The following is a 23,677-nucleotide window of genomic DNA, read 5'->3' as shown; positions in this document are numbered from 1 at the left end:
AACTCAGAACCCAGAGTAGAATGCAGAGTAAGGCCGAAGCTTACCCTCCTCGTGCTCGAGCTCCCCAAGGACCACGTACAAGGAGCCCACCTGGGCCTGGAACGGCTCCACCAGCTTGGTACAGACAAGAACCTGGTGCTGATCAGATCCGTGCTGAGCCCTCAGGGTCACCCTGGACTGGGTCACGTCATAGAGGCACAACCTGGAGAGCGGAGGAAGCGAGATCGTTTCTATCTGTGGAACCGCCACAGATAAACCTGGGGAAATCCACATCCACCTTCAATGCACCCAAGAAAAAACTAGAAACAACAAGTGTTTCAGTCTACGTTGTAGACCAGGAGATGACTTTCATTTAAGTTTCTTCCTTTTGTTTTAAATTTTCTTAATGGTATTTTGTAATTTAATTTTGTTGCTATCCAATGTAGTTGCTTTTTTTTTTTTTCTTGTATGTTTTCCACTTTCTGTCTTAGCTGAGATTTCTGCTGATCACAAGGACATTGTGAAGATTCGTTCTTGGTTATTTCTGGACATTTCATGATTTCAGCTTATATTTCTGTGATACAGTGCAAATTATTATCCTTTTGTATGTTGTGAGATAGGGATCAAATTGTTTTTCTCCCATAAAAATATCTGGTGATTCCAGCACCATTTTTTGAAACAATTGTCCTTTACCCACTGAATTAAACTGATATTTTTCAAAAACCATTAGAGAAAAGGCTAAATGAATTATGGCATAGTCATGCTCACCTAACAACAGGATATGCTCTGAGAAGTGAGTTGCTGGGCAATTTTATCACTATGCAATCAGCCTAGGGCACACTTATACAAACCCAGGTGGCTGCCTACCACAAACCCGAATCATCACTGGGCCCAGCTAAGGCACTATATTTGAGAGTGATTTATTATACAGAATATGCAACCAACAGAGTATGTGGAACATGTAGGCAATTGTAACCCAAGAGTAAGTATTTGTGGACCTAAACATATCTAGACATAGAAAAGGTACAGTAAAAATATGAGGTGAGAGGCTGGGGTACTGGCTCAGTGGTAGAGCACTTGCCTAGCATGCGTGAGGTCCTGGGTTCAATCCCCGGCACCACATAAAAATAAACAAATAAAATAAAGATAATATGTTCATCTGCAACTAAAAATATTTTTAAAAAAATATGAGGTAATCATAATTTTTTGGCTCCATTACTCCAATATAATCTTTTTTTTTTTTTGAGTGTGTGTGTGTGGTTCTGGGGACTGAGCCCAGGGGTGCTTTACCATTGGGCTACATCCTTAGTCCTTTTTTTGTTTTATTTTGTTTTTAGAATCAGGGTCTTGCTAAATTGTTGTAGCTGGCCTTGGATTTCTGATCCTCCTGCCTCAGCCTCCCAAGTAGCTGGGATTACAGGCATGTGCCACTCACTGTACCCAGCTCCATTTTAATCTTATGGGACCATTGTCATATAAAATCTCTTGTTGACCCGCATGTTATGCCATGCGTGAGGGTATATTTAGATGAGGTAGATTTATACGCGTGACATGAAAGCACGTCTAGCACATGCAGCTATGTAAGTGCATAAATGGTACAATATAGAAACACCACAGAACCTCATCTAGGCTAAAATATGTCCTCAGATGTGTACACATACATCCCAGGATGGGCCCCATTGAATTGCATTTCCTGCATGCCCTGCCATGCTGAATAGGGCTGATGTGGGTAACCAGCGGATTCTGCAGGAATGAGGGAGAGTGACTTCTGACTCTGTCATAAATACGTGGTGGCCTCCACCTTGCTCTGTCTCTTGGATCGCTCATTCTGGGAGAGGCAGCTGTTAGAGAGAGCCTCACTCAGCCCTATGGAGAAAGCCACATTGTCCCGGGCTGAGTGTTCCTGCCAGGAGCCAGCAATAATTTGGCAGACAAGTGAATGAGTCACCTTGGAAGTGGATCCTCTAGTCCATCAAGGGACAAATGGCACCCGTGGCCATTATCTGGGCTGCAATCTCATGAGAGACCTGAGCCAGACCCACCCAGTTAAGCCACCCTTGAATTTCTGACCCACACTAACTGTGAGATAATAAACATCTGTGGTTTTTTGGCGTGGGGGTTACTGGAGATTTAACCCAGGGGTGCTCTACCACTGAGCTACAACCACCAGCCTTTAAATTTTTTTTTTTTTTTTTAATTTTGAAACAGGATCTCATTAAGTTGTCTAGGGCCTTGCTAAATTGCTGAGACTGGCCTTGAACTTGGGATCCTCCTGCTTCAGCCTCCGGAGCTGCTGGGATGACAGCATGCACCACTGTGCCCAGCTAAGGCACTATATTTGAGAGTGATTTATTATACAGAATATGCAACCAACAGAGTATACATGTACATACATATATTGGCCACCCAGATGTATGTATATACATACATATGAACATAAAAAAGTGTAGAAAGATAATCACAAAAATGTTGGCAGTAGTTATCTGGACAATGGGATTGTAAGTGATTTTGCTTTTCTTTACTCTTTTCTGGACTCCCTATATTTTTACAGCGAATACATATTCATTTTTAGCATTTTTCATAATTAGACAACTATATAAAACTACTCTAATTGCTTCATTTTCAGGGGGGAAACCATTTAAACATTCCCCCTCCCACCATGTGACAAGACCACCTTTCTCACCTGCCATATGTTCTCAGGATGCCCCCATCAGGAACCTGGCCAGCACTGACCTCCCAGGGGAAGTAATAGATCCCAGGTTTGGGCAGCATTGTTGGTTCCTGTAACCAAATAGGATGGATTTTTGAAGGTTCCTGATAAACCAAGCAAAACACAAGACAGACCCAGAGATGCACAAGACCAGCAATAACACCTGGAAGACTAGCTCTAGTCAGGAGAGAGATATTGAAAACAGTTTTGAGCTTGGCTTGGTGGTGCACACCAGTAATCCCAGCAACTTGAGAGGAGGAGCAGGAGGACCACAAGTTCAAAGTCAGCATCAGCAACTTAGCAAGACCCTGTTTCAAAATAAAAAAGGCTGGGGAAGCTAGGCGTGGTGGCGCACGTCTGTAATCCCAGTGGCTTTGGAGGCTGAGGCAGGAGGATTGCAAGTTCAAAGCCAGCCTCAGCAAAAGCAAGGCACTGAAAAACTCTGTGAGACCCTGACTCTAAATAAAATACAAGATAGGCCTGGGGATGTGGCTCAGTGGTTGAGTGGTACCGAGTTCAATCCCCATGTATTCCCCAAAATAAACAAACAAATAAATATCAATTTCATTAAAAGGGAGGGGGCTGGGGATGTGGCTCAGTGATTAAGCACCCCTGGATTCATTCCCTGGTACTAAAAAAAATTCTTTTGATATGTTATTAATGCACATAACACACACACACACACACACACACACACACACACAGACCATATGGAGAAGTACTGCTTCTTACTCCAATCTCAGTGCAACCCATTCCCAGCAATGCCCAAAAGCATGGGTCTGTAAATGAACAGACAGCACTTCCGGCTTCACAGGCTAGACGATGTCTGTTGTAGCTATAACAATTTTCCTTATACTAGGTTTCCTCTCAAATATTCAAGAACAGGCTGGGCCTGGTGGCACATGCCTATAATCCCAGCAACTTGGGAGGCTGAGGCAGGAGGATCGAAATCCAAGGCCAGCTTCAGCAATTTAGCAAGATCTTGTCTCAAAATTAGGAAAAAAAAATATATAGAGCGCTGGGGATGGGTTCAGTGATACAGTGCCCCTGGGTTCAATCCCCAGTATCATAAAATAAAATAAAATGTGAGAGAACTAGGGATTCAGGGATAATTAATTGTTCAATGACAAAAGAGTCCTGAAAGCAAGAGCTTTCAACTATTCCTGGACAGGACAAGCACATAGAGATGGGAATAAAGATAGACGATAATGAAATAACCCTAAAAACCCGTAGAAAACAGATGACACAGCCTCAGTCCAGAAGTTAAATATAACCTAGAATCTTGCACAATTGGTATGATTTACAAGGAGGTCATTGGGCAGTGTTGCAAGTCAGTGTGCAACGGACATTTTGAGAAGCTGCCAAGAGCAGGCTTGGTTTGTACAGTTTAGGAGCCACGGGCTGAGTCTCAGCTGGCCCCATCCCCCAAATGTGTGTGTCGTGAATTGCTGTGGCCAGTGGGCAGAACTGTCGGTCACTAGACATGAAACAGCCCCCTAATCACCTCTGGCATGACCAAGAAGCAAAAATCGAAAGAAAACAAAAAATAACCAAGGAGAGAAAAAACAGAGCAGTGGCCCATTAGGGTCAGGGGGGACAATCCCCTTCAGTCCAGCAAAAAGATGACACACACCTATAATTCCATCCACGTGGGAGAACAGGCGGGAGGGTCTTAGCCTGGCAGCTTACTGAGAGCCTGGATCAAAAGAAAAACTAAAAAATAAAACAAAATTTAAAAAGGGCTGGGTATATAGCTCAGTGATAGAGACCCTCTGGGTTCAGTCCCCAGACCTGGGGGAAAAAAAAAGTGGAATAGGTTATAGCTCAGGAGTAAAATCTCCTGGGTTCAAACCCCAGTACTGTTAATTTATTATTTTTTTGTAGACAGACATAATATCTTTATTTTATTTGTTTATTTTTATGTTGTGCTGAGGATTGAACCCAAGGCGTCACACATGCTCTATCACTGAGCCCCAGCCCCAGCACACACAGAGTCTGATTTAGGAAAGTAGATACATATTCAAAGAATTGGGGCAATCTTGAGAGACACCTTTGGAATAAAGTAAAGAATACACATTCAAGGGAGAATGTGGACTATCTGCAGAAGGAGAGAGCGCCCTGTGCCTGCATTTATTTGTTTGTTTATATTTTGGGCACTGGGATCTTTTTTTGTTTTTTTTCTTTTCTGTTTTGGAACTGGGGATCAAATCTAGGGCTTCACGTATGCGAGGCAAGCACTCTGACATCCCAGCCCTGTTTTTGGTACTGGGATTGATCCCAGGTGCTTTACCACCGAGTTACATCCCCAGTCCTTCTTGATTTTTTTTAAAAAAATTAATTATTTTAGTTTTAGGTGGATACTATATTTTATTTTTATGTGGTGCTGAGGATCGAACCCAGTGCCGTATGCCTGCTAGGCAAGCACTCTACCACTGAGACACAACCCAGACCCCTTAATTTTTATTTCGAGACAGGGTCTCACTAAGTTGCCCAGGCTGGCCTCAAACCTATAATCCTCGTACCTCAGCCTCCCAAGTAGCTGGGATTACACATGTGCACCATCATGCCCAGATTTTAAAAATTTTGTAATGGGCTGGGGTTGTGGCTCAGAAGTAGAGCGCTCGCCTAGAATGCATGAGATTCTGCGTTTGATCCTCAGCACCACATAAAAATAAAATAAAGACACTGTGTCCATTTATAACTAAAAAATAAATATTAAAAAAAATTTGTAATCACTACAATAAAGACAGATTTGGGGACAAATTGTCAATGGATGCTAAAAAAATACTACAAAAGTCTGATAAGAAATAGACTTGATGTGTCTCCCTGCAGACTCCTTATTAATTACAAAGGGAAAAGGGATGCACTTCACAGTGGAGAACCTTAGCAAATACAGCTGTTGTGGACCTTCTGATAAATACTGAGAAGGCATGGCACTGCTGTTGTATTCCTGCCTATGTGTCACCTGACTGTAATGAATAACAGCCACGACTGAATTGAGGACACTGTGGGAAACAAGCTTATTGTAATTCTGAAGCGCAACAGTCACAGCAGACAGAGCGCTCAGCTAAGAGATGACAACAACATGACAACCACTGTGGACTGCACTGTGTCCTCCCAAAAAGACCCAGTGGAGAACTCTCAGGACCTCCGAATGTGCCCTTCATGTGAGACAGGTCTTTGCAGAGGTCCTCAGGATGGTCCTAACCCAACATGAGTGGTGTCATAAAAAAGGGACAATCTGGATATAGAAACAGACACAATTTAAGGAGAAGGTCAACTGAAAATCAAAGCAGAGAGGGTGATGCGAATACAGGCCAAGGGATGCCAAGGATTGCCCACAAATCACCAGACACTGGGGCTGAGGATGTAGCGCAGTTGTAAGTGCTTGCCTGGCCTGCCTGAGGCCCCGGGTTCAAATCCTAGCCCCACACACATACACACACACACACACACACAATCACATCATTGGAAGCCTTTTAAAGGTGAGGCCTGGAACAGATTGTCCCTCACAGCCTCAGGGGAACCCACTCTGGACAGCTTGATTCCAGACTCCTGGCCTCTAGAACTGAGACAGTGACTTCTGCTGTTTAAGCCCCCCAGTCTGTAGCACTTTGTTACAACATCCGTAGGAAATGAAGACCACTGAATGTCATTTATGATGCTGCATTGGACCTTAGGCTGGAGAAAAAAAAATCGTGGTAAAGGTCATTACTGGACAATTGTAAAACCATTTCTAAGACTGCAGATTAGATAACAGTATTGTATTGATGTTAAATTATCTTGGCAACTGTTCTGTGGGTGACTTTGCTCTTAGGAAATAAACATGGGGAGCTGGGGATGTGGCTCAAGCGGTAGTGCACTCGCCTGGCATGAGTGCGGCCCGGGTCCAATCCTCAGCACCACATACCAACAAAGATGTTGTGTCTGCCAAAAACTAAAAAATAAATATTAAAGTTCTCTCTCTCTCTCTCTCTCTCTCTCTCTCTCCCTCTCTTTAAAAAAAGAACTCTTAAAAGAAAAAGAAATAAACATGGGTTCTTACGAGTAAGGATCAGGATTTCCATCTTGTTTTCTTTCTTTTTTTTTTTTAAAGAGAGAGTGAGAGAGGAGAGAGAGAGAGAGAATTTTTAATATTTATTTTTTAGTTCTCGGCAGACACAACATCTTTGTTGGTATGTGGTGCTGAGGATCGAACCTGGGCCGCACGCATGCCAGGCGATCGCGCTACCGCTTGAGCCACATCCCCAGCCCTCCATCTTGTTTTCTCAAATGGTTCAGGAAACAAAAAGCAAGTCAACAAGAGTTGGCCCAGCAGCTGTGGCAAAAAGACTGCAGATTAGATAACTAGTAGATCTAGGTGAAAGGTATGTTGATTAATTTTATTCTCCAATTCTTGTATAAGTTCAAAAATATTTCGCAATAAAAAGACAAAGCTCACCAGGATCCAGCTCTCCAGCGAAGCTACTCTACTAAATGCTGGGTGACTGTCATCGTCACATCCAGAGTGGCGAAGGGCAAAAACTACTACAGTGTGAAGGTGTCAACCGGCTTTATTTTCCATTCTAGAACCAGGCAACGCTGCATTCCATGGCACAGAATAAGTGTTCCAAGGGGCTGGGCAGCAGAGGTGGGCTGCAGAGAGAGAGAAGCAGAGAAGGGCTGGGAAAAGAGACAAAGAGCAGAAAGGACTGGTCATTCCAAAGTCACCGTCCTCCTAAGGCAGGGACAGGGAGACAGAACAAAATAGCCGACAGGTCAACTTCAAGGTTATTTTTTGTAAGGATTGAGTGATTAAGGGACCTAAGGATTAAGGCAGAGGGAATCTCAGTGTCATGCTATTGGCCTGTTTGGGAAATTTGGCTGTTGACCTCATTCTCCCGATTTCAGATGGTCAGGTAACATGGGTGACTCCATCTTCATATTTGGACTGGCCTGCTGGGTCCCAGTGCAGGAGTCAGAATTGTGGCCTCCTGTAATTTTTATTTAACAAGAACAATTGGCTTTCTAGAATATTAGGACTGGAAGCCTTTTGTTGAGCACCTTCTGTAGGACGGGGGCCTTTGCACTCACTCATTTTCTTTGTGTTTTAATTTTGATGTTGTTTTCTTTGTTTTACTTTATTGTACACTGACCATTTATTTTCTTCCTTCTTCTTCATTTTTTTTCTTTGCAATACCAGGATTGAACCCAGGGGTGCTCTGCCACTGAACTACATCTCTGCACCTTTTTGTTTTGAGGCAGGGTCTTGCAGAGTTGCCCATTCTGACCTCAAATCTGTGATCCTCCTGCCTTAGCCTCCCAAGTCGCTGGGATCACGCTGACCCGTTTTCTTAACATGAACAGTCATGGATCACCAGACATCTGGGGAAAATTGCAATGTGAAAGAATTTGTCCCTCACAGTCCCCTGAAAGTGTCGGCTTAAACCTAGGATCATTCTAGATGCGTCCTTTCCTCTCACGGCCTCATCCAATCCCCACCCTGTCAGCTCTATCCAAGCCAGAGGGCGAGGGTCTCCCTGTCTCCATGGTCATCACCCTGTCCACCCCTTTACCAGGCCTCTAACTGGCCTCTTTCTACTTTGTCCTGCTACAGTTCATTCTCTTCACAGCAACCACGCGATATTTTCAATGGGGAAAAAAAAAATGCTGTAGGGAGTATTTTTGGCCAAAACCTCAAGTCTGAGTCTAGCAGAGCCTCCAGATATTAACCAACAAAGTACAGAAAGCTCAAAAACAGAGGAATATGTCAAAGATGCCCCAGAGAAGGGAAAAATACGGGTTGTGGGAAATTCCACAGGAAAAAAGATCTAGTTTCTTAAATAGAAATAAATTGAAGGGAAAAAATATATACAGGAGAAAATCATATGTTGTCAAGATTTATGCCCACCCACGGCAACTTGTGGACCTTGTGTGGACTCAGATTTGAACAAAGCAACTGTCTTTTGATGGAGGAAAGTTGATTATATTTCAGGTCTGTGACATTAAGGAACTTGAGTTAAGATTTCCAAATGTAGGGCTGGGGATGTGGCTCAAGCAGTAGCGTGCTCGCCTAGCAGGCATGCGGCCCGGGTTTGATCCTCAGCACCACATACAAACAAAGATGTTGTGTCCACCGAAAACTAAAAAAAAATATTAAAAAAATTCTCTCTCTCTCTCTCTCTCAAAAAAAAAAAAGTTAAAAAAAAAGATTTCCAAATGTGATAACTATTGAAATAAAAACAAACATACTAAATCTATTCATGGACAACATGTAGAACTTGCTTAAAATTAATGCGGTAGCAACTGGTTGGAGGTGTAGTTGATCGCGGTGGAACCTGGGTACAGAGTACATGTGGAGTTCTCTATAGGACTCCCCCTACCTCTGTACCAGTTTTCAAACGTCAATCAGACCACAGGACTCCTTGTTGAAAATCTATGAAAGGTGCCCGATGACAACCACTGGAAGTGGGAGCCTTTACCTTGGCTGCATAGCAGGTGGGGTCCACTCCTGCCCACCTTTCTGCCCTTCCCCTTCCTCAGCTCACATCTCAGGACCTGGACCTGCACATTCCTTGGTTGGTTTCCTTTCTTTCAGGTCCCAGTTCAAATGCCTCTTCCTCTGTGAGGCCTTCCTGGTCCACCCATCTAAACTAGTATTCTCCCCATACCCAATTCTACCCATAACCTTGATTCATTTTCATTATTTTGTTTACTAAACAATCAGTTGTCAAATGGCATGGTCTTTTATTTGTTTAAAGCCTGGGTCACCCACTAGACTGCAGAGGAGAATTCGAAAACCTTATTCCCTGCTGTGTCCCCTGTGCCTCACACAGGGTCTGGGACATTATTAAATATTCAAGAGTATGGGTGAAGAGATTCATCAAGAGAAAAGCGAGGGCCTGGGATGTGGCTCAAGCGGTAGCGGGCTCGACTGGCATGCATGCGGCCCGGGTTCGATCCTCAGCACCACATACAAACAACGATGTTGTGTCTACCGAAAAAACTAAAAAAAAAAAAAATATATTAAAAAATTCTCTCTCTCTCTCTCAATAAATAAATAAATAAATAAATAAATAATTAAAAAAAAATAAGAGAAAAGTGAAAACCAAAACCACCTGTCCCCACACACAGTCTGGACACTGAGAACCAAAGCTATACTACAGGGCTCTGCCAGAACTCTATATTCCTTGGCATTTCTTTACTTTTCTGAACTGTCTACCCAGCCAATGGCTGGAGCTCAACAGCCATTCTGTGCACTGAGATTCATTCAATTTCCTTGACTTGCTGTCTCCAATCACTTTAGACTATAGTTCTTTTTTTTTTTTTTTTTGTATCAGAGATTGAACTCAGGGGTACTCAACCACTGAGCCATAACCCCAGCTTTGTTTTGTATTTTATTTAGAGGCAAGATCTCACTAAGTTGCTTAGCACCTTACTTTTGCTAAGGCTGGCTTTGAACTTGCAATCCTCCTGCCTCAGCCTCCTGAGCCACTGGGATTACAGGTGTGCACCACTTTCCCCACCTTAGACTATGGTTCTTGCCCACTCATAATCAAGACCCAAAATTGAAAGACCCACCTTAAACCAATCGTTCAATTCTCAATAAATTTTGACCTTACCATCCCCTCTGAGACACTGCCAAAGTCTTGCCAGATAGTGATTCCCTTTTTCCCAGTAAGCAATAAACTGAGCTTTATCTTATCAACAGCTTGTTTTAGTTATATTTGTAGTGCCAGCTTTTTCTTTTCTTTTCTTTCTTTTTTTTTTTTTTTTTTTTTTGTACTGGGGATTGATCCCAGGGATACTCTACCACTGAGCTACAGCTACAGCCCCCTTTTTTTGTTTTTTATTTTGAGACAGGGTTTCACGAAGCTACTCAGGGGCTCAGTAAAATGGCTGAGGTTGGCCTCTAAGCTGTGATCTTCCTGCTTCAGCCTTCCGAGTTGCCACCATAACCAGCAACGGAGTACCAACTTTTGGCAGGAGTAATAAAATCCACAATAACTTGGTGAAATAATGTTTAGTGGAGGAGGGGGTGCATTACACCCGTTAACCTCAGGTAACAGTGCCTTGCCCAGGTATACTGGGCCGGGAAAAAAAGAAACCATCAGCAACAATTATCTTGTCTTCATTCAGCATTTTGATATTTTGTTCATGGTGGGGGTTTTCTTCATTTTGATTGTGGGGCTGGGAATATAGCTGGGAATATATGGTAGAGCACTTGCTTAGTATGCTGGAGGCCCTGGGTTCTATATTGCCAGCAAACACATAAACAAACTGCATTTAAAAATTATTCATCTTTAGTATTGGCTCTAGAGCCTCCTTATAATTTGTATCCAAGGTGAATGCCAGTACTGTACTGCAAAAACTTAAGTATGTCGAAATTTACAAAACCAAATTAGGGAGAGGTAAAGGATTTGTGTAGTGTGCTACATCTTATCATGGCACGACCTCAAAAGGTAACTAAAATAAATGCAGAAAAATTTTTTTTTGGTTGGGGTACTAGGGATTGAACGCAGAGGGACTTGACCACAGACCCACATCCCCAGCCCTATTTTGTATTTTACTTGAAGACAGGGTCTGAGTTGCTTAGTGCTTCACTAAGTTGCTGGGGTTGGCTTTGAACTTGCAATCCTCCTGCCTCAGCCTCCCAAGCTGCGCCTGGCCAGAAATAATTTAAGTATTTAATTTAGTAATCTTTTGAGCAATATTAACTAAAAGTGAAAAGTGGTTGCTTCTGAGGATGGGGAAGTCTTGCTTTTTATTATGAATCCTATGATTTTTTGGGGGGGAGGGGGTGCGGAGTATTGAACCCAGGGCCTTGTGCATTCAAGGCAAGCACTCTACCAACTGAGCTATATCCCCAGCCTGAATCCTATGATTTTTAGGCACATGTGTAGTTACCACTTTTTGACGATGATAGCACAAACAAAAAAGTCTGGATGCCAAGATCTCTAAGAACCGCCCTTCAGTTTAGGGAAACAACAACAAAAACTCTGGCCTGACGGGTGATGCAGACATGTAATCCCAGAGACTGGGAAGGCTGAGGCAGGAGGGTCACAAGTACAAGACCAGCCTCTGAAAGACCCGGTCTCAAAATAAATAAAGGCTGGGGATGTAGCTCAGTTCTAAGAGCGCTCCTGGGTTCACTCTCCAGTGCGGCACACGCGCGCACACACACACACATAAAATCTATCCTCAAAGGCAGGTCTCAAGAGAAGCATGCCTATCTCATAGGGAACCTCCGTAAATCTGCACCCAGACCTCTACAGCCCACGCTGGCCCAAGCACACCATTATTTTATTTTATTTTTTTAGTTCTCGGCGGACACAACATCTTTGTTGGTATGTGGTGCTGAGGATCGAACCCGGGCCGCACGCATGCCAGGCGAGCGCGCTACCGCTTGAGCCACATCCCCAGCCCCAACACCATTATTTTAATAGAACTTTGTTCCCATTCCTTTTTCTCCAGTCTGGGAAGATTCTGGGAAAAACCTAGATCTTCCCCCTACAATTACGCAAAGACCTCCCACACTTTTTCCGCCCATAGGCCCCTGAGTCCCATCCTTCCACTGTTTCCGGGGACGGTTTAGCAAAAGGATCCGGAAGTGCGGGGCAGACGAGTGTCAGAGCGCAGGCGCACACCTCTGTCGTGTTGTCCCGCCCCCTCCCAAATCCCCAGCCAACCTGTTCACGGTGTCCCCGGGCCTCAGGTCCCTATTTCCGCTCCGCGCGATCACGAGACGCGAGAGAGGCGCGATACCGAAAGCACCTGGCTCCCCCTTCACGCCCCGGACAATCTGCTGACCTTCCACCTGCGTCCTCTTGGCCAGGGGTCGGGAGCAGGGGATTCGTCCGCTTTGCGGGCGGTCCCGGCACGGGCGCCCGGGGTCACGCGCAGAGGGCCGTGAGGAAGAAGGGGCGGGCCGGGGCCAGCGGGGCGGGGACTCGCGACGTCCTGGGACTGCTCTTAGAGCCCAGCCGGCGCTAGAGCTGCGGACACTGTCGCTTCTGCCAGCACCACTACTGCCTCGTCTCCGACACCGGCCGACACCATGAACCCGGACCTGCGCAGGGAGCGGGCCGCCGCCACCTTCAACCCCGAGCTGATCACACACATCCTGGACGGCAGCCCCGAGAAAACCCGGCGCCGTCGAGAGATCGGTGAGGGCGGCGGGCCGGCCTCCGTTCTCTCGCAAGCAAGGCTGAGACCCCCTCGAAGAGGAGTCGGTGGCGCTGTGGGGCTTCGGGAGAGCTGAGACTCCCACTTGGAGGGACGGCCCATGACAGGGGTTGGGGGTCTCGCCCTTCCCGAGCTGTGCTCGCGATTCAGACCTGCAGTCAGTGAAGGAGGGTGGATTTCGCTGGGGGCGCGGTGGCGCACGCCTGTAATCCCAGCTACCCGGGAGGCTCAGGCAGGAGGATCGCAAGTTCGAGGGCAGCCTCAGCAATTTAGCAAGACCCGGTCTCAATTTTTTTTCTTTAAAAAGGGCCGTGGTGCTGCTCAGTGTCAGACCGACCTTGGGTTCAATCCCCTGAACCGGGGGCGGGGCTTGGAGAAGAAATGTGTATCTTCCTCTTGATGTCCTTTAACTCCCTTGTAGAGAACCTGATTATGAACGACCCAGACTTCCAGCATGAAGACTATAACTTCCTCACTCGCAGCCAGCGTTACGAGGTGGCTGTCAAGAAGAGTGCTAGCATGGTGAAGAAGCTGAGGGAGTTTGGCATCGCAGATCCTGACGAAATCATGTGGTTTAAAAAGTAGGTATACCTTAGCAGAGGGCAAGAATTGTTAGCCCAGACTTGACAGCTGCGGACACTTTAAGCCTTTTAACATCGTACTTGGCATGTGAAGGCCCACACAGGCATAGTTTCGTGCCTATTGAAAGTTGAACCTGTGGAAAATAATGAGGTTACTTTTGTATCAGCTTTTTAGTGAGATGACATGTTTGTAGAATGCTGGTAATAAAAAGAGAGTTTTCATTCTCAAGAATTCAATCTCAAGAATCTTTATTTTTCAAATTCTTTCACTAGCATCTCAATTTGGAGTGATTTAAATGCAGGAAGAGGTTGCTCTTTCTAAGAAGGAGACCTACTAAATTTCTGAGTTTGGAAAGGTTTTCAGTTGCGAAACCAAATGTTGAAGTATTTTGTAGTAATAGCATTTTATTTTTATAAGATAGTGTAGTTCTTGAGTTTAAAATAATGGGAACTATGAGGATGGAAGAAGAACATTTGTCTAACCTCAGAATGAATTTGAAGTATTCTAAGAACCTAGCATTGTTGAATCTAGTGACAGGTTTAAATGGTTGTCTTGTGCAGAAAAATCTGCCTTGGTCCTAGTGCTGGAGGAGAGTCTATCTTTTTCTCAGACCACCTGTTTTCATTGCACTTGCTTTAGTTTTTTAATTAGATAAAGAAATATGGGGCTGGGGTTGTAGCTCAGTGGTAGAGCACTTACCTTGCATGCATGAGGTCCTGGGTTCCATCCTCAGCACCACATAAAAATAAATAAAATAAAGATTGTGTCCATCTACAACTAAAAAATATATTAAAAAAAGAAAGAAATATGGGGTTTTGGGCTTAACCTAAATTAACACTCCAGTATCAGATTGTTTTGGTCTATAGCATCTCTTACATGTCTCATTTATTTCTGGGCATCTTCTTTTTTAAGTTTCTGTGTTTTAGAGGAACTCCAATATTTTCATCAGTAAAGATTAAATTTGGGGCTGGGAGTGTAGCTCATGGTAGAGGCTTGCCTAGCATATGCACAAGACCCTGGGTTCAATCCACAGCACTGCATAAAAATAAGTGAAAAAGCTGAGTGCAGTGGTGCATACCTGTAATCCCAGTGACTTGGGAGACTGAGGCAGGAGGATTGCAAGTTCAAAGCCAGCCTCCATAATTTGGCGAGGCCATAAGTAGCTTATTGAAACCTTGTCTCAGAATAAAAAAATAACTGGGGGTGCAGCTTAGTAGTTAAGTACCCCTCTGTTCAGTCCCTGGTACCAAAAACTGAATAAGTAAGTTAAATTTTGTGAATGTTGTATTTTCAAGAATGAAGATATACCATCCCCAAAAACCAAAATCCTAACATTTTCTCTGATATGCAGATGCTGATTCATAATGGAGTGGGGGTAAGGAAGAATACAATTACTTTAGATTTCATAATGGGGTGAGGGGAGAGGAGGGGTTATGGGGGATGAATGATAGTAGAATGAATCAAGACATAATTATCCTATGTACATATAAAACTATATGATCAGTGGGATTCTACATCATGTATAACCAGAAGAATGAGAAGTTATACCCTGCTATATATGATGTATCAAAGTGCATTCTGTCATGTATAACTAATTAAAAAATGATTATATATAAAAACATGAAGATATATGAAACATGTTACAAGTTCTACCTTTGTGTAGTAATGCTCCCCTATACTACTTTCTCTAAGGCATTTAGCATCGATTTTCAACTTGGCTTAGTTATTATGAAGACGAAATCACCTACTCTGACCCTTAACACTTTGCCCAGAACTCCATTCAGTTTGTTTTTCAAAATTTTTTATTTTTGGTAACACAAATTGGAGTATTCACCAATTGCCAATTATTCATTTTTGTTTCTGAGGTTTGTGACTCATGGCTGTGAGGATATTGAGGGAGAGTAAATTCTAAATTGTTACCAAATGACCTGAGGCTGAGTTTGTAAACTTTTAAAAATTAGTTAAGATTGTGCACCTCTGTAATCCCAGCTCATGCCTATAATCTCAGAGGCTCAAGAGACTGAGGCAGGAGGACTGCTAGTTTGAGGCCACCCTCAGACTCTGTCTCAAAATAAAAAGGGCAGGAAATGGAGTTCAGTGGTAAAATGCTCCTGGGTTCAATCCCCAGAACCAAAAAAAGAATAGAAATTTGGGGTAGTTTTAGTTTTTTAAGTGGTTGATGCAGCCACTTTCAGAATTGGTGTACATTATAATTTGGTAGTTTGTGGTGTGTAACCAAACATAAGTGAAGTCACAGGAACTAGAATAAAGTTTTTGTGTTGGCTAAAGAGCCTGTGGACTCCAGTCAGCTTTTTTTGTGTATCACTTTTCACCTGAAATATTAAAGTATCAACTTTAACAACCCTTTGGTATCCTCCCAGTGTCCCTAGGCTATGACAGGGAGATCTTAATTAGATTGGAAATTAGTTTTGGCAGTTACTGCCTGAGATCAAATAAGCCAGAGCATATAATCCCATCAATATGATAAACTCAACAGTTGTGACCAATGTTTTGGTTTGCCACTAAAAAAAATGTGAGTGGGGGCTGTGTAGCTCAGTGGCAAAGTGCTTGCCTAGTATGTGTGAAACACTGGGTTTGATCCTTAGTACCACATAAAAACAAAATAAGGGTGTTCTGTCCATGTTGCCAGTTAACTATGACATACCATTAGTTGTGAGATATATTGGATTTCTTAAATGCTAAAATGAGGGGGAGGGCGCTAGAGTTAATGAAATACAGTAATATTTCTGGGGACTTGGGGCACTTATTTGTCTCTTTTACATCCATTTCTCCTATCACAAAATAAAACTTTAAAGAGCCTATTTTGAAGCTGACTTAATATTGGTAAAATACTTTTTTAAGATTTTTCCAATTTCAACAAAGAACTGTTTCCTCTAGGCTTTGCTGCTTGGAGAAATGTTTTACTAGTCTTTCCTGTAACTTTGTCTTTATGTTGTTTGCTATGAAAAGAAAACTGTAAAATATACTTAAGAGTTATTTGAAATTCTAATGAGGATCAGTTTTTTGTTAACTTTCCTAGGTTTTCAAAGCTGGTTTCCAGTGGCTGTGGGTGCAGCCCAGGGGTAGAGTGCGTGCTCAGCATCTGTGAAGGCCTGAGTTCACCCTAGCACCCCAGAAATAAAAATAAAGAATTAATTAAAGCTGACTCCTTAAAAACCATTGTCAGATGGAATTAAACATCATTTAACACACTCAGTTTTTAAGTTGTTTTTTCAGTACTGAGAATTGAACTCAGGGGTGCTCTGATATTCCCTAGCCCCACCCCCCTTTTTTTTCTATTGTGCTGGGGATGGGACTCGGGGCCTTGTGCATGCTGGGCAAGTACTCTACCTCTATGCTATATCCCCAGCCCCACATTTTGTTCTTGAGTTGAATTTTATTTTATTTTTTAGTTTTTTATTTATTTTTTTTTTTAGAGGGGGGGGGATTTTAATATTTTTTCAGTTTTTGGCGGACACAACATCGTTGTTTGTATGTGGTGCTGAGGATGGAACCTGGGCCTCACGCATGCCAGGCGAGCACGCTACCGCTTGAACCACATCCCCAGCCCTTGAGTTGAATTTTAAATGCCCAGAAACAAAAACATATTTATTAAGAATGAAAATATTTCATAGTTTTATTTTGTATCCCATATTTTTTATTTTCTCGAATTATTTTGCATTAATGTCATTTTTAAATTTTTTAATATATTTTTAGTTGTATCTTTATTTTATTTATCTTTATAAATTTATTTACCTGTATTTATCTTTATTAAATAATATCTTTATTTTATTTATTTATTTTTATGTGGTGGTGAGGATCGAACCCAGGACCTCACACGTGCTAGGCAAGCACTCTACCGCTGAGCCACCACCCCAGCCCCCATTAGTATCATTTTCAGAGTACTTACTAAATTATTTGGCCTTTTTGATTCTCTTATGGAATGTGAGTGCCTTAATAGTTTTACCCAAATTACCATGCCACTTTTTTGTCTTCTCTTTCCTTTTTTTTTTTTTTTGGAACTGAGGATTGAATTCAGGGACATTTTACCATTGAGCCACATCCCCAATCTTTTTATTTAATTTTTTTTGGGGGATAGTGCTGGGGATCTAGCCCAGGGCCTTGTGCATGCAAGGCAAGCACTCTACCAACTGAGCTATAGCCCCAGCCCTATTTTTTTAAATTTTGAGACAAGGTCTTGCTAAGTGCTGAGGCTGGCTTCCCTAGTTGCTGGGATTACAGAGGTGTGCCATCGGTGCCTGGCTCTTCTCTCTTTTTTTCTTGTGGTACTGGGAAGGAACCCAGGGCCTTTCAAGTGCTAAGCATGCATTCTACCATTAAGCTACATCCCCTGCACTTTTTAAATTTTATTTTAAGCTGGGCTTAGTAGGTTGTTCAGGCTGACTTTGAATTTGTTGTAATCCTGTATTGGCTTCCTAAATAGGTAGAATCTCAGGCATGTACCACCATGTCCAGCTACTGCTTTTATTTCTCAGACATTCTATATGTTTGTTTCTTTATATATTTATGAAAGGAAATGGGAAGGGTATAATCACTGGTTGGTTTTAGAGGTAGAATGCTTGAGATGTGGTATATTTTCCGAATTATGGAACTTGCATAATAAAGGAGTAAACTGCTGCTTAACTAGAGTACTTAGAAATAAACTTCCCTGTTCTGCATATTCTTAATCCTCCTATTTTCCTCCAATGTTTGGGCTAAAAGGCATTTTACTAGTTTGGGGCTTTGTTGTTGTTTGTTTTTCTATTTGCTTATTAAGACGTTGGCTAGCCAGTCATTTCTTGGATATTTGGCAGTGTTTATCCCTAGCATTCCTGAAATGTGATTTTCTACCCTAAGCTTATGACTGAGACCATTGGCGCAGAGAAAACATTTTTTACTGATGCTAACCAGCAACCTCTATTCACTTTTACACGACTTTGGGTACATTCCTTCTAGTGGGATCTATAAGAATTATAACAGATGGGCTGGGGATGTGGCTCAAGCGGTAGCGCGCTCGCCTGGCATGCGTGCGGCCCGGGTTCGATCCTCAGCACCACATACCAACAAAGATGTTGTGTCCGCTGAGAACTAAAAAATAAAATATTAAAAATTCTCTCTCTCTCTCTCTCCTCTCTCACTCTCTCTTTAAAAAAAAAAAAAGAATTATAACAGATCACTGGTTAAATAGAAGTATTAGTATCTAGTCAGGTGAGGTAGCACATTTTTGTAATCCCAGTGACTTGGGAGGCTGAGGCAGGAAAATTGCAGCCTCAGCAACTTAGCAAGGCCCTAGCATCTTAGTGAGACCCTGCCTCAAAATATAAAAAGGAATGGGTATGTGACTCAGCAGCAGAGCACTCTAGGGTTTAATTGCCAGTACCTAAAAGTAATAATAATATCTAAGAGCATCTATCCAGAGAGTGGTTGATTTCTAATTGGTTTATGATTTGGATAATATAGAAAACAATGAGATAATTTGAACAGTATTTACTTAGAAAATAGAAAAATAAGAGGGTATTTTGTGTTTGCGGTTGCTTCTGTTAAGGAAGTAGGATGGCTTCAGGGCTTCCCTAGAGTGGACCGGCAGCTTACTCTTTGATGCCTTGTTCATACTCTGTTCCTAGACAGGCTGAGATATACTGCCTTCCTAGTCATTCATTGAGAACACATGAAGATCAGTAAGATACTATGTATTTTGTATTTTAAGCTCTTAGGATGTGTCAAAGTACAAAATACACCCCTAGAAAATCTACAAGACATCATAACCAAAACATACTAGTATGTGTAATTTGTATTTTGACTATTTCATGGATTTGTATTATGAGAAGATAGATGAGGGCTGAATTCAGTGTGATGTAGAGTTCCCTTAATCTGGGGTAATATTCATTGGCCTTTGGGTAAGTTTTTAACCTGTACACATGACCTACTGCCCATCTATGAACCCTGGGGACTTTTAGACATCTTTAATTCTGTTCTGAAATATACATTTACTCTCTGGTATATTTGCTTAGATCATTTTGGGAAAGACAGTATAAATTATTCTTAAGATCTTTTGTTAACAGTTCTGCAAGTCAGTGTTCTATGGAGTTTCTTTTGATGTTTAAAACAAACTAGTAAAACCTGAAAGTAATGCAAAAACAAATAAAACTAAAAAAAAAAAAAGTTCAACCCATCAAACCAGCGAATAACACCAACAAAACCAATTGTTTGGGAATTTAAAAAGGAATTCTGGGGTCTGGGAGTGTGTGTGGCTCTTGTTAAGTCTTTGCTTAGCATAGTGAGGCCCTAGCTTCAATCCCTAGCACCAGAATTATGACCCTGAAATTATCAGAGGGAGAGAGAGATACCACCAGATCCTTATGTTGACTTTTTAGGTAATAAAATAGTAAAATTGACATTTAATTTAATAAGAAAGGGATTTCAGTTTTCCTGACCTTCATCCTAAGGGATAAGGTTGTTAGGATTGGGTGATAGGGATGCAGTTTCTAGAGTAAGGCTGAGATCTTTTCTTTTCTCTCCTGTAGACTACAATTGGTCAATTTTGTGGAACCTGTGGGCCTCAATTACTCCATGTTTATTCCTACCTTGCTGAATCAGGGCACCACTGCTCAGCAAGAGAAATGGCTGCACTCATCTAAAGGACTCCAGATAATTGGCACCTACGCCCAGACGGAAATGGGTCACGGTTAGTCCACATCTGAGGGTCCGCGGGTAATCCACCTCAGGACTTCACTTAAAAGTGACTCCTGCCATTTTATTTTTATTTTTTTCTGCTGCTAGATGTTTGGATTTTATTTTTAAATTGTTACTTAAAAATTTGGCTTCTCTTTTTCTCCTAGGTTATTTATTTTCCCCTAAATTGGCCCAAAACTCTGGCCTGTTTACATCCTTCAGTGTTATTTCTTAAAACCTTTTATCATTGTCCCGTGAACAAGTGCTAAGCAGTTTGGAAAGCTGTGGTTTAAAGGTATCAAAGCACACTGTTATGTTGGTGCATTTATTAAAAACTTTGGAAATTCTTCAGAGGGTTAGTAATATTTGGAATGTCTCTCTGCTTTAAGAAAATTAGATGTGGATTTTAATGGATACAGGGTGATGGCAGGTAAACGTCTTACTCTTCCGTTGATCAGTAGCAACCCTGTAGTTAGGAGAAAAATTGCATGGTTCTCTTCATCTGACTCCAACAGTCTTTACATATATTTTTCCATACATATCTGTGGACCCTGTATTGCCAGTAATTCTTAAATTGTTCCTAAATGCCTGACTACTTTCAGTAATCTGAAAAGTAGTCATCTTAATGTGAAATAGGTTCATTTCATAGATAAAGCCATTGGCAGGTTTGAGTGTTTTGAATTTGAGCCTGCTCAGTCTCATCTCACTGTGAAAATGGAAGGGAAGGTGGAAGGGCTGTAAGAATCAGGAAAACTTGACTTTGTGTTTAATTTTTAATTGGCTACTCTTTGATTTATGAATTGGTTTAAGGAAAGTGTTAGTTATCAGAATACCTCCATGGGGACTGCAGATTCTGTTCACATTACAAGCTCCTTACTAAACAGTCAAGACGTTGGTGTCAGGATACCAATCCTGAAATTAGAATCAAAGATTTCCTGAGGAAAGAAAGATAACATTCTTTATACAGTCTTCCTTTCTCTGAGAGAGAGAGAGAGAGAGAGAGAGAGAGAGAGAGAGAGAGAGTGTGTGTGTGTGTGTGTGTGTGTGTGTGTGTGTGTGTGTGTCCGTGTGTCCGTGCATGCATGAATGCTTATAATCTTGAAGTAGCTTTGTGGTACAAACCCTTTTTTTTTGTTTTCATATATATCACTTTAGCATTTAATTGACTTAATAGCATCCTTCATAAGTGACATAAGATGTGAAATATCCTGAGGCTAATGGGTCTCTCTTTCTCTAATTGGTTTACTACTTCTGCCTCTACAAAGTACATTGCAAATGTGTATTTGCCCTAAATTTCAAAGAGAGGGAGAAAGAAATGAAGACTTGAACTTCACTGATTTGAGAACAGAAATTGGGCTAAGATTCTATGTTGTTCTATTTACATTTGCTACATTTTCTTTCCTATATTGCTTCCAAATAAGTATTTTCTTATGTTTAAACGGATTTTGTATTAATCTCTGTAGTTTACTTTAGAATAGTGCTGTGAGATTGTTTTGTTTCTTGCTGGGATGTTATTAATTTATATTGATGTTTTATGTTGACTTCTATTCTTTTCTAAGTAAACCAGTTACTTTGTTGGTTAATTTGTATCACAGGACAGTATTACCTCATATAGAGTAGGTAAGCCTAGCATGGTGGTTCACACCTGTGTCTTGGAGGTTGAGGAAGTGTACCCTGGGCTCAATCCCCACTACCAAAAAACAAGCAAGCAATAAAAAGTTTGTCAGCATCAGGGAGGTGGCAGTCTAGTTACCTGCAGAAAGAGTTCATTACCACTTTATCTCTTCTCCCACAGCATGTCCTCCCTCTTCTAAAAACATGCCAGAAAACTCAAACACACTTGCTCTGTGGGATTAATTAAAGGCTGAGGCCAGAACCAAGGGGGCTGTCTTACCTGGGGTTCTGGGATTGAAGGAACAGCCTGTGGAAGCTGGTCCAGCATTACCATCCTGACCACACTTACATCTTTAGACCACAAGTGGGTAGTATGTTCTTTAAAAAAAAAAAAAAAAAATATATATATATATATATATATATATTAATTTTTTATTTGTTCTAATTATACATGACTGTAGGATGCATTTTGACATAAATGGAATATAACTTATCATTCTTCTGGTTGTGCATGGTATAGAATTATGCCTCGTGTCAGATATGCATGTAGGGTAATAATGTCTGATTCATTCTACTAGTATATTAGTTCTTCATTGATCTCTTCATGGGGATTCTTTTTGCCTTGTTTTCTTTTCTTTTAAAGAGAGAGAGAGAGAGAGAGAGAGAGAGAGAGAGAGAGAGAGAGAGAATTTTAATATTTATTCTTTAGTTCTCGGCGGACACAACATCTTTGTTTGTATGTGGTGCTGAGGATCAAACCCAGGCCTCACGCATGCCAGGCGAGCGTGCTACCGCTTGAGCCACATCCCCAGCCCTTGCCTTATTTTCTTTCTTTCTTTTTTTTTTTTGGTTCAAGGTATTGAACTCAGGGGCACTCGACCACTGAGCCACATCCTCAGCCCTATTTTGTATTTTTTACTTAGAGACAGGGTCTCACTGAATTGCTTAGAGCCTCACCATTGCTGAGGCTGACTTTGAACTCAAAATCTTCTTGTCTCAGCCTCCCCTGCCACTGGAATTACAGGTGTGCGCCACTGCACCCAGCTTTGTCTTGTTTTCTATTATTATTTTAGGAATGTAGAACTTTATGATGTTGCAGTATCTGCAAATTTCCACTGTTAATACTTTTTTTTTTTAAGAGAGAGAGAAAATTTTTTTTAATATTTATTTTTTACTTTTCGGCAGACACAACATCTTTGTTTGTATGTGGTGCTGAGGATCAAACCTGGACCGCATGCATGCCAGGGGAGCGCGCTACCGCTTGAGCCACATCCCCAGCCCTGTTAATACTTTTTTCATGACTTTTTTTTTTTTTCATGGTATTGGGGGGATTGAATTCAGGGCCTTGTACCTGGTAGGCAAGCACTGCCACTGAGGTACATCTCCAGCTCTTTTACTTTCATTTGGGGATAGGGTCTTGCTAGGTTGCCTAAGTTGTCTTGCTAAATTAGCCTCTAGCTTGCAATCCTTCTTAATCCTCCTGAGTAGCTGAGATTACAGGTGCATGTCATCATGCCTGGCTTATTGATACTTAAATATTAAATAAAGCACCTTTTTTTCCTTTGAAAGTAAAGACCAGTAGTGAACTTGATTTTTGTAAGTCACTACTCTTTCCTTGCCTTTTCACTACTTTCTCTCCACATGCTAGATCGTCTTCTGTTCTCTTTTTCCCAAATGATTCTCTTTTTGTTGATTCTACTATGAAATTTTTTCCTCTGGGTATTTAGGTCATTCCAATTTCCCCACCATTATTGATAATAATATAAACTTTATAAAGATCTATATTCTATGCTGGGGATATAATTCAGTGGTAGAGTGCCTGGGTTTGATTGCCAGCACCACACATGCAAAACAGTATTCTTTGGAGTTTTATCTTTGGAATATCTTTCTCAGAAATGAATTACTGCTTTGAAGGAAATGAACATTTTCTAGTTTTTATTGCATGCATAGTTTGAG

General features: G+C 41.8%; 2 protein-coding genes across 3 annotated transcripts in view; one reads left to right on the top strand and one right to left on the bottom strand.

The window, feature by feature from the left end:
* The window catches only part of Ten1 (TEN1 subunit of CST complex), a 19,804-nt gene extending 7,363 nt beyond the window's left edge, over nt 1–12,441 (bottom strand). Inside the window, exons 1-4 of the mRNA XM_026404786.2 lie at nt 12,358–12,441; nt 7,131–7,324; nt 2,663–2,760; nt 45–202 (exon numbers count right to left, since the gene is read on the bottom strand). Of these exons, the coding sequence (XP_026260571.2) occupies nt 45–202; nt 2,663–2,751 (247 nt within the window). The 5' untranslated portion in view covers nt 2,752–2,760; nt 7,131–7,324; nt 12,358–12,441. The remainder of the gene's footprint in view (nt 1–44; nt 203–2,662; nt 2,761–7,130; nt 7,325–12,357) is intronic.
* Nucleotides 12,383–23,677, top strand: part of Acox1 (acyl-CoA oxidase 1) — a 26,197-nt gene continuing 14,902 nt past the window's right edge. The window contains exons 1-3 of one of the 2 annotated variants that reach the window (XM_026404785.2): nt 12,383–12,834; nt 13,275–13,434; nt 19,960–20,120. In XM_026404785.2, the coding sequence (XP_026260570.1) occupies nt 12,726–12,834; nt 13,275–13,434; nt 19,960–20,120 (430 nt within the window). In that variant the 5' untranslated portion in view covers nt 12,383–12,725. The remainder of the gene's footprint in view (nt 12,835–13,274; nt 13,435–19,959; nt 20,121–23,677) is intronic. The other variant, XM_026404784.2, reaches the window with a different exon arrangement.

This window comes from Urocitellus parryii, chromosome 7, assembly GCF_045843805.1.
Source record: "Urocitellus parryii isolate mUroPar1 chromosome 7, mUroPar1.hap1, whole genome shotgun sequence".
Taxonomy (NCBI): Eukaryota; Metazoa; Chordata; class Mammalia; order Rodentia; family Sciuridae; genus Urocitellus; species Urocitellus parryii.
Note: the sequence above shows the minus strand (reverse complement) of the source record. Positions and strands in the feature narration are given on the sequence as shown.